We start from the raw sequence: 18,781 nt of genomic DNA on the forward strand, positions 1-18,781 counted from the left end.
TTAAAGGTCGGTGCAAGGGTCAATTACACTTTGGATTCCATGAGGTTCAAAGCTGTCGTTAAAGTTAAAAGGGGAATATTTGCTTGTACATTCACACCCGCTGAGATCAAAGATGAGCCCTTGCTTTAAAAAAAATTATGCTGTTAAGTGAAACAAATTCAAATATGCCTGAAGAGCTTATATAATTTAACTTTTACAGGAGTATTTTGAATATTTTGCACGCTCTGATCTGCATTGCTTACATTTTTCTTATTTTCTCAGAAGAGCAGTCAAACCTCTCCTCCGTGTTGAGCCAGTTTGTGAAATTCCCACGAGGCAGTGATCATTCACACAAACCATTCCTCCGTGAGGGTGTGACCCCCGACCCCACAGTGGCTCACTTTCATGACCTTCAGAAGCGCCCTCCAGTAGTAAAGCTGATTTTTTTAAAACCTTATGAGCAGTAAAAATGGAATTAGCAGAGCCAAATGTAAAATATATGGTAAATCATTTATTAACAATGTTACACAATTCCCATCCTCAGCAGCTGTGATTCTGCTCAGGGCTCATCTGGCTGTATCTCATTTGCTAGGTTTCTACAGAAAAAAAAAAATCCAAATATACATTCAGAAAACAACTCCATCAAGGATGTTTAAAAAATTAATTTAGTAAAACACGTATGTATATGTTCATATATATATATATATTTATATATATATATATATAAAAACAGATGTACAGTAAAAATCACATACAGTATCAAACATCTATACGAAAATGTTCTATTACAAAAAACAGTTTTAGTGCAAAGGCATTTTATAATATAAAAATACGGTGTTGTAATTTATGAAGAATAGAGGGCTGTGTGAGGTGAACAGGTTAGAGGTGTGTGTCGGCGATGGGGATTCGTCTCAGCTCAACTATCTGCGAGTTGCTTATGCTCCCTCCGTCGTGGCTTCCAGGGATGGAGTCGTTATCGCTCACATTAAGGCCGGTCCCTGAAACAGACAGAAGAAGCTACATTTCACCTCCATCCAGACATATGAGTATTTTCTTTTTAGTTAATCTTTATGTGCAAGAATATCTGCAGCAAGTGCATGTATTTCTTATTCAGTGCAACACGTTTACTATCTGTCACATTTGTCACATTAGGGCCAACGTGGTATTATGCAATGGATACCATATGTCATGGTCTCCGTGTTATCAGACAGCATACTGTACAGTATCTGATCAGTCATGGTGATGAGTTGCACATGGAGCAGACTGACAGACTCTGATGTAACAGTGGAACGAGGCAGTGAAACAAACTCATTTACTGTACTGTAACTCATTTTGAGTCAAAGGGTAAATCATAAAGCAGGCACACTTCTATATGTATAAATATTTTAGTCACAAGGCATGTGTACTATCTACTGTGGGTGTTAACAAGGATAAACTATAGTTGTCTCCACCAACAAGATTATTATATGTTTTCAGTGTTGTTTGTTTGCTGGATATCTTGAGAGCTTCCAAGGTTTAATGTATTTAGGTGAAAAAATAGGCAACTTGTCAAACAAGACATACATTTTTGTGTGGCTGCAGCACCTGTTGAAAGGATTTCTGAACATTTTCCTATTTTTGCATGAGCTACGGCACTGACCTTAATGACAATAAAAAATCACTTTAATATTGTGATACAAAATCTGGATCCAGGCGCAACATTTTCTATTATTAGATGGCAAATTTAAATAATTATGCAGCCTTGGTGTGATTTCTTTCTCAGGTATCTACAGCACTTTTCTTTTGCTAAGAAAATGTATTGATAGTTTGTTCATATGATTCACTTTTATAGCGTTTATGTTCCTATTTTACAATATTTCTAAATGTCAGACACTGTTTACCTGTCTCTGTTTTGATAAAGGATGTTTGCTGTGTAATCACCAGGAACACTATAAAACAAATAACTCCAGGACTTTAACGTTCGAGTAAGTGATATGTACGTTGCAATTTATAAGTATATTAGAGTGATGTCAATAAAGCAAAGAAAACCAAAGGAAGGTGCTCTCAGCTTCCTTGTATTTGGTTAAACGCTAACCTACAGAATAAGGTGACGTATGACTCCTATGGCATAACCAGCGCAGCATCCAGACCTGTGCTGCTTTGTGCAGTCACGGCTCCTTCTGACACTGAGTGATAAGAAAAAGCTGTCCTTTTCACAGTAAAACCAACACGTTAATGATCAGCTCTCCATCGTCCTACGTAGAGTACATGTGTCAAAAGTATGTGTATGCTACTGTGTGTGTGTGTTAATGGTTCACTACCAAATGAAGCGTGAAGACCCTCATTACGGCGCTACCTGCTGACCCCGGTCAGGCGGTGCCCTATTATATAATTCTTATTATCTTTACTGCCGTTGAGATTAAAGCAGGCCATACGTTCAGTGTGACGTGTATGGACAAAGAGAAGGTCATAGGTCACCAGGGAAAGTGTGAAACGGAAGAATGTCCTTGTGACTGGTGGAGCAACAAGTTGAAGAGTTAAGTTTTAACTGCAAAATACAGAAGATTATAACTTTATCAGAAGACTGTTTTTATGAAAATCCAAGTTTCAAGTTTGCATTCTATTTTCCACACAGAAAAGATCATGCTATATATTTTCTTGAGGCCGTGTCAGAGACCTGCGAGGAGCCATCTGATTTGACTTTATTAAATCTTGCAAACTTGCCTCTCTGCTACACTGAATAATATAAATCATAACTTCATGCTGGTGAGTGTGCCAACGAGGGGGAACAATAAATTCCCTGGCTTGTTTGCTGCAGCCCTGAGGCTATTTAAGGTTGAACACCACACCAGCTTCAGGACAGCAGAGAGAGGTCAGGAGAAGAGCAGATCTGAGACAAATGTCCCGCTGATACAACTGTCAGTTTACTTGACGGGGAGCGACACACACACACACACACACCTCTGTGTCTGATTCACGCTGTACTACGCAGTCAATAAGAGGTTAGTTTTTTAGAAAGTGTAACACTATCCTCTCAGTCTAATCTACATTTATTAAGACCCGTAAGTCTCTCGAACTCACACCTGCTAGGAAGGACTTTAAATTTGGCTATCTCCATGGTTACAAGTTTTGTTTTTCTGGGATGCAGGCTAGCCGGTCTGAAGTGCTGCTGCATGTAGTCTCCTGCAAAGTCAAGTTTTATGTGGGTTTCAAGATTACAGAAAGCCCGCTGTGTCCCAAACAGGACAACCGTCACTGCAAAGTCAAATCAAACTTCAGGACTGTAACTATGCTCAAAGCCAGCAGACGCCTGGCATCCCTCAATAATCTTAATGATTCATTTATATTCCTTGAACGCTATTTCTCGTTTCCAGAATCCCGAGAGATTAACCGAGACATTTAATGTCACTCAGTCCCATTAACTTCATGATCTTCATGGTCAGGTTAGTCTGTCTATCTTCGCTACTTATCTGTCCCAGAGCGACCACCGTATGGAAGACCAGGCTCTTGCTCTTTGCATGATGTGAGACTAAAGCTGACTGGGATATACGTGAAGCTGAGCTGAATGACTCGTTGAAATGGTTAGCTGTCCATCAGCAGGAGCACTCACTTATTGGAGGGGAGTAACAGGGACTGACAATGATCTGTAAAGCAATAAAAAGCAATCAAATCCAAGCAGGGATGAGCACCAGACAACAATTTCCATTATCAATCCAGCCTCTCTCCGTTTAAAAAAAAGAAAAATCCATGTTGTTTGTTGATGTCATGTCTCGATGTCAGTCTGTTGCATTTAATGCTGCTTGGTAAAGCCAGACAAAGTTCTTCACGTTTTAAGATCAGACAATTCCAGGTGTTCAACTTCAAGAATCATGTAGCTTTAAGGCATCATAGACTGATCCATTTCCGACAAAACAAGAACAATCATGTAGAGTTACACCTAAATCCCACAGAAAACTCCACCCACAAGGATTATTAATCATGTTACAATGGAACTGCTGCATCAAATGGTTCACAGTATCTTCCTTTTGCAATGTGACACTAAAACCGATCACTGACTTCATGTTGGCAAATTACATCGTCACCAGAATCCCTGTCAAAAAATGTCAAAAAGGTGATTTATTTTCACCTGTTAAAGGGATAATATTCACATAATTTGCTGACATATAAGGTGCACACTTTGCAATGCATGAACTATTGTTGGGACGGCGCCAAACAGCTGAATAAATAAGATGTACTGCCACAGCAGATTCTCATATTAGATTTAGTGATGTAAGCATCACTGCATCACATCTTTCTTGTGCTCATTTTAAAGTGTTTCTTTTTCAGGTGTGTGAAAAAATGAGTCCAGTGTCTTTCTGGTAATGTCTCACATTAACAGCAGAGGAGCGTTCTGGTGGACTGAGGCTGCTGTTGGCTGTTGTCCAGCTGGGCCTGGTTCTTATTCAGACACTGTGAAGCAATTACTCTGTGATTTCAAACAGTGAGCAGAGGACTGTGTGTGTGTGTGTGTGTTGGTGATATATCAGTGAGCAGTTTGGGCCCTCAGCTCATTAAACATTGATGGCAACAGAGGAAGAATGGTTTCCATGGCAGCAGAGAGATTTAGGGTACGCAGAGGAATGACTAAGCAGGGCTGATGCTAATAGATGTCGTAGATACTGTATGTGTGTACACTATGAAATAATCAAATACCCACACATACATATATATTGGCATTGAATGACCAAAGGCAAAAGTTTCATAATTTCTAATTAGTCTAACTTTTCTCATAATCTCATAACATCTCTTCTCTTCTCATCATTTTTTGTTAATGCTTTAAGCCTCATGTGCCCTACATGATTAAAAAGATTTAATTTGGAAGGATGTTGTGTTTTCGTGTTTAAAATAGCATTGTGGCCAACACACTGTATTGAATTGTGGTGACCTTTATGCACAGTACACATTGTCTTTATTTTTATATTTCATGGAAAAGTACTGGACAGAAGTGTTCACAGGATGTTTTTATGCATTCAGTTAGAGTTTGACCAAAGTAACGTTTCTGATTGACTCAATGCGTAACTAATTCATCTTAAAATAACCTAAGCCTAACACTGGAGGGGAAGTTGTTAGGAAAGTGAACAAATGTGTCAACTCTTTGACAGTTTTGTGATACTGTAACACTATTTATACCAAAGAGGAAATTCAATATTATATTGTGTTCCTGCCATGTGATTTTACTGCTGTGTATTCTGTCTGAAAGGTCTTTGTTTGTGCTGCTGCCTATCCAGTTCAGGACCTTTCTGCTTAAAAGTGGGCAAAACAAGTTAATAAGTTCAAACAAATGTGCTACAATATCAGTATTTGTATGTATCTCAGCAATTTTTAGGAGAGAACAATTGCTGGATTTCAATTCAAGTGTTATTATGAAGATGCTGATCAGATAAAGAAGGGAAACAATAAAGTTAAGTAGAGTTTTGAGCCTGTTTGAGGAAAAATAACAAAAAACTAATTTGTCAAACAGAAAGTGATATAACACATAAACAGTACGACTGTGTGAGCGTACAGTACATCTGTGAGTTGGTGGGATCCTCACCAGTTTTTAAGGCAAATATAAGGTCGTCAAACTCCTGCGACTCCTCGTCTGTGGTGACTAGGTTGGTGTTGATGAAGCCTCCCTCGGTGGTGTACGTCCCCATTACAGGACTGGGTTTAAACACGCTGCTGGGCTGACTGCTGGGTCGCAGCGACGCTCGCTCCCAGTCTGCTGACACCTGAAACACACAGACACACATAATACAGCCATATGAGCACATGCACAATGTAGATGTGTTATCATCGCTATTGGCCAAGAACTTTGATTGAACTTGATTTTTGTTTAATGTTTAATCACACGCTGTGCAATGTTTGGGAGATAAATTCCTTTTAAACCCTACAGTATAATTAGAAAATGCATGATGGTTAAAAAAAACTGAAAGTTGTGAATTATAGCAGCAAAGTAATACAAATAGTAAATTTATTTATATAGCACTTTTCAATAATTTTACAAGTGATCTGCAACCAGTTAATGTTGTCATATAAAACATTTTATATAGAGAGTAAATTTATGTACTTATGTAATAGAATAAAGCTCATATGGGTAGAAAAAAAGACAACAAACATTCTGTGGGTCCACAAAATCAGCCCATTCATTGTCTATGGAGCAGCTCCAGACTTTATATCCTATGACATCACTAGTTTGAGCGTTACTTCTCTGGTTTCTGGCTTTGAGAGAGAGGAGCTCATGTTCATAAATATTGATTGAACTTTCCACGGCCATGAAAATAACATATTGGAATTCTTAATTTAGGTGGTGTTCCCCTTTAAGCTTCATATCACAGTACACTTAGGAAAGTCTTCATGTGTTGTTGATAAAGATTAGTTCAACGCCCAAACATATTAACTTCACATGAACCCAGGGCAAAATCAGGTCGACCATTCTCATCATCATGGCACTCTCTCCCTCACACACACACACACACACACACACACACTTAATTCAGAGAATGGCTGTGTCTGTCATCCGTGTAATCACGTCTGTGATGAGTTAGGGGTCAGGCAGAGTGCATGTTGTCCAAGCACCCCGAAGGGTTAAGGCCAATGCACAGGGTCACAGTAGGTTCACAGGGTGAGAGCGAGGTCAGTTTAGGGTTTAGGGTTTCATGCTGAATCTGCCTAACAACATGGACATTATGCTGTCAGTGCGGTGAGACAGATGAGAGCCTTTTATTTAGAGTTCAAAAGCAGTATTTTTTAGAGGGTATAAACACTTCACTTTATGCCTCCATAGAGCAAAAGACAGAATTGGTGGGAGAGAAAAAAGAGAAGATGGCAGAGAATGAAATAAAAAGAGGAAACTGACCATGGGGATTTGTTTTACAACAAAAGAATATCAATTATGTGTGTATCTCTCTCTTTTCCACAACAACCAGATGAATCCATGTTGTTATTCGGCTGGTGTTCATTAATTATGAATGCCTCATCTGTCCATGTGCATGCATAAATGTGTGTGTTGCACAAGCTTGCCTAGGCTCACTGGGCTGTAACCGTTACAGAGCGTACGGGTGAGGTGAATTAAGCGCCACCAGGCACCTCAGATCTGTCATATCCACTTTGAGGGGAGGCCGTGAGTGGATGAATCAAACCTTTCAATAAACTATTCAACCCTCAATTTATACGCTCCTATCCCTGTTCTAATCTCGCTTCAATTTCCTTTCAACCAATCCACTCCATAAATTGTCACTCATCTAACACTCACATCACCACTCTTACCGGTCTCTATCTGCGCTCTTATTTTTCTCACTGGGCTGTGGCCAGATCTCAGAGAGGCAGGAGTGTGCTCTCATGAATAAAACAAGATTACTGGATTCCTATGTGTGGAGAGGGATGGAGACAGAGAGAGGGAAAGGGGAGTTCCCAGGAGTAATGAAGTTAAACCTCCTGCTTTCTCTGCCTCTCACCAGCTCAGTCCTTATAGGGTATTCTCCAGGGCATAGTTGCTGAGGACACAGTCACTACAAAAGTACTGCATGTGTGTGTATACAGTATGTTTTGCATGCAATGTGCCGATCTGACAGAAAGGTCGCAAGAGGGGTTGATGCGGGTGTTAGTGGGAGTTATGAAGGCTGACCGTTTATGCACACATAATGAGAATCAGTCTGATGCAGACAGGCCTAAAGAGTGTGAGTGTCTGAGTCTGAATGTTCTCTGTGGAGTCACGCTCAGCTGATGTGAGAAATGTGTGAAGGACGACCAGGAATGGGCAAACAGAGCCATGGGAATGAGGGCATGGGAAAAAGAGGTGAAAGGGGGAAATTGACTTAGAGAGAAGGTGGAACATAGTGAAAGAAGATAACGATTTTAGGAAGATTCAAATTCTATCTTTTGAGATATGTGGCACCATCTCCCAACATGAAGTGACCACAGTTTGTACTCTTAGTTTAGCCAGATTATCTAAATGATTTAGAGGGGAAAGCAAAAGTGAGTGCATCCGCATTGTAAGTCATCATTCCTTGTTGCATAGGAAAACTGCATGTGCTCACAACTATGGTAGGTATGGTAGGTAAAAGTTGAACCAGTAAAGTGAATTTTGGACCGGTTGCTGCATTCCCAGACATTTGTGAGCAAAATGCTATCATGACTAGTGGAAACGAAGGCCAAATTTACAAGCAGGTCCTAAAAAAAACACAATTTTCCATATCTAGGATATAGTAAAGAGTAGAAAATGAAGCGCATTGTAACTCAAGTAAAAATGCTAAGCAATAGAGTATGGAACATAGTGGTGAGAAATACTGTAAATCTGTATAATCGAGTGTGTCTACTGTATAGCTCTGATCGCCTATTAAGCATGTGTGTGTGTGTGTGTGTGTGTGTGTGTGTGTGTGTGTGTCCCTCCTCCATGGCGCTGATGAGATTCTGAGTTGATTTGCTGATGTCGCCCCCGACAGTGGTGGGTCCCCCTCCCTGGTAGGTAGAGTCGGGACTGTCATGGCCGCTCATCTCCACTGTGTAACTGGCTTTAGTCGGCCAACATAGCTGGTTGTGCATGACGAAGTACACGGCGAACACAAACAAGCCCTGTAGAGAAAGAAAAATCAGCATCAAGAACATTCTGTTCCTCTACTAGAGCTCCTCCGTATCGTATGAAATCAATCATAAGCCTGTTTCAGACATGGAATCTGTAACATCTGTCTGCTAGGACAAAGTCTGATGCTGGCAGGTTTCATGGTTGTTTGTAATGCCAGGGATCCAAGACCTAAATGCTTAAAATATGAATTTACATATTTTAAAATTGTAAAACACAAAGATAAATTCTATTATATCAAGTCATACTGTATCGAGGATGCATTATTATTAAGCAACACAATGCTGTTGCACTAAAAGTTTCACATCATTATTAGCAGCAGCATCTCTTGCAGGCCAATTAATGGAGAATTACTTCATCATTGAGCCATGACATCATTGGCACTCTGGTATTTCTTCTTCCACTACTTCCTCGTCATTACCAAATCCTCTTGGTCAACAGCACCAGGCTGTGAATTACCCCAAAACACCACAGTGTCAAATATCGCGGGGCCATCCCGTATTCCACAACACCCATCAGCGGGCGATGACGGCAGACAGAGATGGAACGCACAAGAGTGCACGGCACAAATGTGTGAATGTGTTTGTGCATGCAGGTGCACGCAAACACACAACCCATCCTCACATACAGATATTTGGACATATGAAAAGGTGGCTCGGTCGAATTTAAAGTGACAAGAAATGGGCATAAAGTAAGTTTCTGGACAGTAAAATATACATTTCTAAATATGCAGCAACTGAGACGTGCATGATCCTTAGATATGCTGATTCTGAATCGATAAAACCAGATTTCTTTAGTTGCCTTGTTGGTGGTAAAGACACCGCTACCAGAGAGACAATTGTCAATACGTCTGGTGAGCAAAGTGCTCGGTTTTCAACAAGTGACAGTGGGTAAGAACTTCCCAAACTGTTCAAAACAGCTGTTTTTAAACATCTGACTTCGTCACAAGCAATTTTGTTGCATATTCAAACCATAAAGCTGCATGTTACCAAACCACACACTTCTGTTTTACATCTAACAGAGCACAAGAAACAGCAGATCAGACAGCTGATTAACAAAGGGTGGTAAACTTTACAAAGCGATCATCATTACCCGAGTATAACCGAGAGATATTGACATAGAAAAAGGATTACAAACAGCGCCGATGGTTACAATCAACATTAAGAGGAAGACAGCAGGAACCGTAACTGGAAACTGTGTTTTTATGGGTGCACTGTAAAACAGGAACATCCAGCTGGTAAGAAGGAAAAAAAAGAGCTGCAAATAGATAAAACACATGGAAACACCTCACAGGACATTAGCAGTGAGTGCTGTACATCCACGTGAAATGTATACGTGTTTGTGCATTAATGTACCTTTGAGAACAAGTGTGAATGAACTTCAAAATGAGAAATTTGAGTCCATTAAGAAATGGGACACTTCAGGGTTGAGAGCTACATTTAGCGTTGTATAGAGGGATTGTGCTGTCATGACTTTTTGTTTTGTTAAAGAAAGAAATGAACCTTCCTTGTGTGATAACACAAAGGAGCCAGGTGTGTATTCACATATGGATGTGTATGTGGCCATCCATGACAACAGTGCTGTGGGTGATTAGCACAGGTCATTAGTAGCCGGTGCAGCCTGAGGAACAGGCTTTACTACCATAGGCCTGTTATGTAAGTGTTCCCTGATCACTGGAGAGGCCACGTCTTTAGAGATGGAAAGCGCAGAACATAAGGAGAGCAGGAAGGACAGGGAAGTCGGTGGGTAGAAGGGGGGGAGCAAAGCTTGGATCAGGAGACCATGAGAAGAAACATTTAGGGGGCAAGAATGAGATTAAAATTGGATTTACAGAGAAAGAATAGCTAGAAAAGTATATTGTCTGTGATGAGTGAAAGGGTCAAGGAGACAAAAACGCACAGGTAATTTAGGGGAAATAAAAGCCCACAAAGTCTTCTAAGTGACTCATGTGAGGGTGATGTTGTTGTTGTGATAATTGATGCAATATTCCCTTCAAGTATTTTGCGTTGTATGGAAATCATTTTCTGTGCTCATAAAAGCAGCAGATCTAGTTCCCCTAAATCCTAATTCTTTGCAGGCTTCACACAGCTGACGGTGTATGTGTGTGTGTGTGTGGACACGCGTGGGCCCGTGTCCTCTTTTCCATAATAACACACAGATATCCTGTGTCCTATTTATAGGCGAGTACAAAGGTTGAATGAGGAAGCGGGGGTGGAATTGAATTGTAATGGAGCATGCTGCTGCTTCGCTGTTGTGGATGTCTCTGACAGGGGGTAAGGTTTACCGGCAGTGGGGCCGCCGCAGGAGGAGATAATGAGGGGTGGTGCTGCCGTGATTTGATTATTGTCATCTAATTCAGCCTGATGTGGCACAGATGTGGATCCGGAGTAACAGTGTGGTATAATGGAAAATGAGGGATGGAAGGAATAAGAAACGAAAACAGAAAAACTACGGTCTGTGCTTTAAAAAGTTCCTCATTATCACCGCAAATATGATCAGTTTCACAGTTTGGTTCAATCTGCTGGAGACTAAAGGTTGCTTTCTACGAACACAGCGCTCAATAAGCAAAGCGTAATCTGTACTTCGCAACACAAACACAGTTGTGCACAGCTGTAACATCTGCAGCTGTTTAATGGTGTTCAGTAATCAGCTGTTGGGAAATGTGCCACACAACCACATCAATAGCAACACCAAGGTAAACATGGAAAATCCTCCTAATGGAAAATTCACGGCATGAAGGAAACAACAACAGCCGCTCTGCTATAGTTTACAGCAGAGACTTACAGTATAACAACTTCCCACCTCAAGGCAATAAACAGAATGGAAAATGATAGCTTGAAAGACCTGAATAAAGGTCAGCATGTTTAAATAAGCAGCTGGCGGAACAATAACTCATTAGCCTGTATAATATGTAAGTACAACGTTTGTTAACATGAAATCTAATTTGAGGAGATCTAGCAAGGATGTGACAATCATCACAACTTTTGGATGAAGTCCCAAGGTTTTTAAAAAGCGTTGTGTAAATAGCCTTTTAATCAAAACTTCCTGCAATAACACCAGAACACAATGAAATGAACTTCTTTTCACATCTTTGAAGGCCTCCATCTGTTATCAATCCTGACACAATTGCTGTTCAAGGTGTACAGAGTGTTTGATGAGAAGTACATTTTCAGTCTCATTATCTGGATCCCATTTGCTTTCATTAAACTTTCATTCAGTCCTAATGGAAGTCCCACAATAACACAAAATGCCAGCCCTCTTACCCCCAATTCTTTTCCCCTGCACAGCTAAATAAATTAAGCTCCCTCCGTAAAATGTGTGTGCACACACAAATCTAATCGCAACCATGCTTGGTTCATGGCAACAGCATCTCCATCGAAAACTGGGTCAGACGAGTGTGTTTACTGCTAATCAATGTCCTTGGACACGCTTCGGCTTTGGGGCTCTTTACCTGTCTGTTCCACTCTGATGAATCCTTCCTTATTTCTACTGCAGACCAAATCCCAGAGGCTCCCGTTTTAGTTTGAGCTTTGAGGTCGCAATGTAGGAGCTAGGATTGAAAATCAATTGCCATACAGTAGTTTTCTTCTAAAAGGCTTTTTTGAAGTGAACGCTGAGTTTGAAAAGTCGCCAGAATTCGTCCCGCCTGAAGCCAAGGGCAAACTGGATGTAATGGGAGGCAATCTATTAGGCTGGCATGAAGTCCTTTTATGTTGTATTTCTCCCCTCTCAGTAGAAATGTAGCTGATTGCCATAGAGGCAGTGGCAGGCGACGGGAGTTTTATATGTGATCATGTATATGTGTATGCATGCCTGGATGTTATTTGTGTGAAAGCGAATATAGGAGGATTGGAGGCAGAAAACCGGGAGGCCTTAGGGGCCTATATCAAAAACAAGAACATGTTAAAGGTCACTACAGAGGGAACAAATGACTTTCATCTGAAGTGGCCCTATGGGATTGAGACAGGATTTTACCTCAGTCAAAACAAAAATTATGCTGACTTTAAAGAGCACCATCACACCATTGGTCAGCTGTAGAAACTGACCATATGATGTCACAGAGTAGGACAAACTCTATTGGAGCTCATAAACAAGTGCTAAGTGCGACATCGACTGTTGGCGTTGACATCACTTCTCTTCATTAGCCACAGGAGAAGTTTGCTTTGTTGCAACACTGTTGTCTTTGGCATGTGGATGCCACATATCACCACCGGTTACCACAGACCTGTTATGGCACACTTTACACGCAGATGGTGTCTCTCGGAGGACGACAGAAGAGACCGCAACATTTATAGAGCAGACATGAAAGAAAAGAGCCTATTGTGCCAAAGAGAGCGGGGTCGGGAGAGCTTCCTGGATATCTTTGCAAAGAAGACATTATTGAGTCGCTCAAGATGTGAGACGTTTCCACACAACTACATTCCTGTAACACTGTTAAAACTAGTCTTAAATGAGTTCTAGCTTTCTAAGTACAACACTATTTGGGATTTAAGCCACTGATGGACACTTTGTTGAAGCCATGCTGGCATTTCTTAAAGCTTCCAAACCAACATTATACCATCAGATGGTTTGTCAGCTCTTTCAGGTTAGGAAAACACTGAAACAAGTACTGAGTAGTACTGAGTATTTTCTCATTTTAAGAACTCAAGTGCAAAATAAACTTAACAGTTTTAAGTGAAATCATAGAGAAAAAAGAAAAAAATATAGGCCTAGCCTATATCACAATAGAAACGATATAGAAAAACATAAAAGATAGATATTTTTATATTGTTTTGACAATATATATCATCATATTGCCCAGACCTAATGTACAAACAACGATAGTAATAATACTAACAATATATCATACTAGCGATTATTGATGACATGAGCAATGCCAATAGGGAACAAATATTTTCCAAGACATTAAAGAATAAACAAAAAATAATGCTTTTGTGCTTCACTTTTGTTACATTAAATATTTAGCCATGGAGAAATCTATTCTCTGATGGAAACTGCTATCAAATACTGAAACCAGAGGTCTTCAAGTTCAACCTATAATCATTGATGATCGTCTGTCATATAACTCTTTGAAGTTACAGTAAATAGCAGTGTAAATGTCTGGGAGTTTGCAGCTGTGAGGAGATATTTGGTGATAGAGTTATCTTGTGCCTTCTTTATCGCCTCTGATACTTGGAGCACAGAGTCGGTTTGAAGACAGAGAGCAGCAAATTAAGAGAGAGACAAACAAACAAACAAACAGACAAAAGCACAAATGGAAAGTGGAGACAGAGAGAGATGGCAGTGAAAGGCTTCAGAGGGTTGTGACACAGCGATAACCCCCGACTCTCTCTCCACTTCCGAGGCTCGCCTTGCTCTGCTTCCACCAACGCATCAAAGCAGGGCTTCAAAGTGAGATGAAGTAGCCTTCATCACTCTGGCACTCTCCAAGTCAACAAAAGATCAGCACACACACATACACACTCGCACACACACACGCACACACACACACACACACACACACACACACGTACCAGCCTAGTAGCCTAAATCATCAATATTTAATTCGTGGTGATTTCCAGGAAACCCTCTGATATTACAATCCATGAAATGCAAACACCACAAAACACTATCACACCGAAGAAAAAAAATCTAAACTGCAAAACGAAAACTCAAAATCCAACACACTTCAAGGTTGAGGGTGCATATAAAACATTTCTTTAGATTAGTTTCACCTCATAACTCTGCTCTGGGGACATTAACAAAGATGACAACTTCAATTTGTGTTGACGGCGCCGGTGAAATTAATGACAGCACTAATGATTAGATTAAGAAGGATCGTAATGAACAGTGAAGCAGTACATTCATCTTTTTTCTACGGTGCATAACCAAGAAGAAGGGAATGCAATGCAGGATGGGAGATGCTGCTGTTGATTGAGTGTATGAATGAAATAACTGTTTGAATGAACAAATACATGAATAAGTAGAGAAAGTAAGCAAGCATGTCATCCTACAAATAGATAAACAAGTCAATGAGCTCACCAGCAGGCAGTTGAAGATGACGTAGAGGGTGAGCGTCCACAGATTCCTGTATTCCATATGGAGTCCTGCCCACAACCAGACCAGAGAGATGAGCAGGAACAGGCAGATGACCAGCGGCACCTCTGGAGCACAAGATAACAACAGAGGAGGATTCAAAAACAATATATCTGCACAAGTTAGTATATCAACAACTAAATAAAATATTAATTAATTTTACTAAATTTTAAAGTTTAACATGATATAAATGATTCACACTTCATGCTTGAATCCAGATGTTGATGTCTGATATATTTTCTGGGTGATACACAGTGCAGTGTAACCTTCATGTGCTGCAGTGTTTCTGAAGCGGGGCAGTAAGTAAGAAGAGAGGGTTGGTGTGTTAGAACCAGGAGCGGGCCTCAGGAGCTTTTTAATGAACAACTTCTTACAGCCCCAATTCAACATCGCTGCACAGCGCCTCGTCTGCTCCAAAAGTCTTAATGAGTACACGTGGTCCACATGTGGAGTCATATAGACCCTGATTAAAGCCCAAACTAGTGCTCGCTGTACATTGCTAGAGAGCAAAAACACAAGGTTGGCTGAGGAGACCTCAGGCACACACACACACACACACACACATTGATGTATGCCAATAAGCAAGCACGCAGGCAGGCATGCACTCAGGGCTGCACTCCCGTTTTCCCCACTCAGTGCTTCATCTATTGAGCATTTTACGGAGCCACTAATGCTGATTCTGACCTAAGAGCCGGTGTGCACAAATGTACACATTTTGTTTGTGGAAATGGCTGAGGCAACTGGCATGTTAAGCCACATTTATATATATGGTATATTTCGAGGTAGAGTAGATTATGAATAGAAATGATGGACATAGAAATTAAATAAAAGGTGTGTCAATGTGGCTGGTATTCATCGTCCAGAGATGGAACGTCCTTGGTTCTCACAATAGGAACAACATGCGTTATTTATTCAAAGCAACAACAGGCTTTTGAATAAACCTTGTGGCCAACCTTCATCTTGACTCATCTCTCAGTATTGTGGGAAGTGGGACTACGATTGTGACTAATGTAGTCCAACGGAAGAAGTGACAAAATTTCAATAGGTGATCTTAATTAATCAAGCACTATTCTGGAGAAAGGTGTGCCCCTCTCCATAGTTTGAGTCTGCACTCAGTAAAAAGAGCCCTAAAAACACTCTCACACACATTTGCCACAAACGCGTACAAACATGTGACCTCATGCATGTTGTTTACAGCGGACACACACCACCCATCATGCAGAAAAACGCTGAAACACATCTGCTGTATTTAGATTGCGTCGAGTGTTTCTAAGATAAGACGCAACCACCGAGAGGTCTCCCTGCATGTGTTTCTTAACTGAGCTCTCATGTAGGAACTGGTAACCCACTTTCTGTCAGGGCTGATACAGCAGCACTGTCAGGCATTCAGTACAATACTGTATGTCACGCTACACAAGTACAGGGGAATACTGCGCCTCAGACTTTATCTATAACGGTAAGGACAGATTCATTTATATTCCTTTTAACCATTGCCCCTTGTACTATTCATGATTCACTGAAGTGGAGACTGAATTGAGGCCACTGATGTATCCTTGCACTCCATCTATATCAGGTCATGGTGTTTCTCTCAGCTTGAAAAATCATTCCCTCACCTATTATTGGAACGGCTAATTAGAGGACGAACACAATGAGCACTGCCAATCAAGAGCAGACTGAGTCAACAGTCGAGAATGAGTCATCACAACAGAGAGAGGCCTGATAAATAATACAGCTCATTACTATCCATCTGCTTTCTTTCAGGAGAAAATAAGCAAGGACATGATGGAAGCAGCTGTTGAAACAAGATGTATATTTATAAATGAATGTGGTCCTTATAGAGTCACTCCACAAAAGAGAGGAAGAGTTGGCCAGTTGGGTGTCACAGGTGTAAACACTCAAATTTGAACGCTTCAGCAGAATATTCAAAATACACCCACATCATGAACACCACACCCTGTGGCTGTAATGTGGGGTGCAAACGAGGGATCCCGAGTAAAAACACTGTTGGGACATTATCAGCCATCATCATCATCAAATTAGAGTTCAGCATCTTTTTGATTAGCATTGCTCTGACGCATACTAAGCTGATAAAATGAGGCCTTGAATGGCAGGATATTGAGAGTGATAGGACCAAACTGAAAAGTGAAGAAAGAAAAGGGGTTGGAAACAGGGTTTGAGAACTGAGAACTGAAAAACCTTAATCGTAGACTTAAAGGTGCTAAACGCGAAACTGGGAGCCTCTGCACGGCTCTCAACATGGTTTAAGTCATTAGCCTGTTGTTGCTGTTAGCTCAAGTTGATTTCAGGCCGAAGATGTCGATCAAATGTCTGTTTTTCTGCAATCACACTGTATTTCTGTTGCTACAATAAAGTTACAAAGTTGAGTGATTTACTCTAGATATTCATTTGCATTACTCACAAAGAGACTTTGTCATGGTCGGGTCTAGATGGTAACCCCCAAGTTGCGAATGTGCAAAAACTCTTGCGAGACTCACTGCCCGACGACCTTCCCTAACCCTAACCATCTCGCGAGGGTTTCGCATCTTGGGGGTTACCTTCTAGGCATACAATGTCTGTGACGTCTGTGTATTTCTGTGTGTGTTTGTTGGGGTGTAGAAGGCTGAGGTTGGTAAGGTGGCTGGAATTTGCAGATGACCAGTAAGATTACTAAAATCATCTTGTGTGGCTGAGAGCATGATGTAACATATTCTTTATGGTCGTATTACCATGAGCACATGGAGCACATTTTAAGAGTGCACAATAAGTTGAATCTAATATATTACAAAACAAATTCAATTTCAAGGTGACATCTTCAAAATCAATTGCACCCCAGACAGACATAAATGCTTCGAATCCACAGGGAAAATTACACTGCTGAGTCACTCTGTAGTGGTTGGTGTTATGTAAGACAGACTGTACAGTTCACTTCACAAGTAGGATGGAAACACAGGGCGCTGGCCCCAAGTTTACACAAAAAGCCCTCACTTAGGTGCCACTTCCACCACCCTGTCAGTTCAACTCGGCTCCAAGTTCTGCTCCTTATCTCACTGCAGCTGAACTAGTCTGGTGTACTTTCTCGTTTCCTTCTTTTCATTTTCTTCCTGTTCACGCCTCTCCTTTTCCCTTCGTGACTTATTTCCTGCAAGTCTTTATTCATTCTGCCAATACTCCTATTATTATTTCACACCTAGTCTCTTTGTGCTTTACGCTCTCTCCGGACATTCTGTTTTATTTTGGTGTTCATTTGCTCAGAGTTGAAAAATCTGCTTCATAAACCCGTTCATTTGTTGCTTTTCAGCCTTTTTCCTCAGTCCTCTCAAACTTTCTACTATTCCTAGTCAGAGCAACATACACTCTTTCTATCTCTCTCCCTCTTTCTTCTATTTTGCACATCTGTCTCTATCGGCTCCCTCCTTGGTTTGAGTTTTCCAACCATGTAAGCACATTCCAGTCTGTGGATAGGGCAGAGCTCCCACAGTAAGAACAGGTTCCCAGAGCCAAATGCTGACTGTCTGTTTGTCTTGATACCACTAAGAAGGAGCAGAAAGAGGCAGAGCAGGCACACGCTTTCTGGAGTTACTGTATGTGTGCATAATTATACTTACATGCATGAATGCATATGTACACCTTTGCATAAACACATGAAAGAGTCTCAGCTCTCTGCTAGAGAGATGCTAAATGATGTCATGGGTATCTTTCTGTCTGGCGGACATACTGTAAGAAGCAAAACAAACAGTTTAACCCTCAATAGTGCAATATTTCTTCTCAAAACTATTTGCAGTGATTGTCTTTGTACATGAGGGAGCTACTTTTTTATCCACACATTTGACCAGAGCTGATTCCTGGTGTGAGAAGACAAACTGAGAGGAGAACGTGGGTTCAACGAAAACAGCTGGGGTAGAAACTCAAGACGGTGCTGACATCACTGTCACAGAGAGGTCAGCAGCTGTAATAACAACACGCTGTAATAAGTGTGTGTTGAGCACGCACAAACATCCCACACAACAGAAATATGTGTGTGAACTAAGTGTGAACATTTAGACACAGTGATAGCTGTGTTTTTTTATATTGTTTAATCGCAGAAAGTATTCTGGTAAGAGTAAAGATATGTTATTTGTGTAGCAGAAAAAGACATACAAGGAATTCACA

At 40.8% G+C, this 18,781-nt stretch overlaps 1 protein-coding gene across 2 annotated transcripts in view; it reads right to left on the reverse strand.

Annotated features, from left to right (window-relative positions):
• Positions 1–470: 470 nt before the first annotated feature.
• The window catches only part of adgrv1 (adhesion G protein-coupled receptor V1), a 116,692-nt gene continuing 98,381 nt past the window's right edge, over positions 471–18,781 (reverse strand). For both annotated transcript variants that reach the window (XM_037778492.1, XM_037778490.1), the window contains 4 exons: positions 14,579–14,700; positions 8,365–8,550; positions 5,531–5,708; positions 471–977 (listed from right to left, as the gene is read on the reverse strand). In XM_037778492.1, the coding sequence (XP_037634420.1) occupies positions 859–977; positions 5,531–5,708; positions 8,365–8,550; positions 14,579–14,700 (605 nt within the window). In that variant the 3' untranslated portion in view covers positions 471–858. The remainder of the gene's footprint in view (positions 978–5,530; positions 5,709–8,364; positions 8,551–14,578; positions 14,701–18,781) is intronic.

The sequence above is a fragment of the Sebastes umbrosus genome, chromosome 8, assembly GCF_015220745.1.
Source record: "Sebastes umbrosus isolate fSebUmb1 chromosome 8, fSebUmb1.pri, whole genome shotgun sequence".
In the NCBI taxonomy this organism is placed as follows: domain Eukaryota; kingdom Metazoa; phylum Chordata; class Actinopteri; order Perciformes; family Sebastidae; genus Sebastes; species Sebastes umbrosus.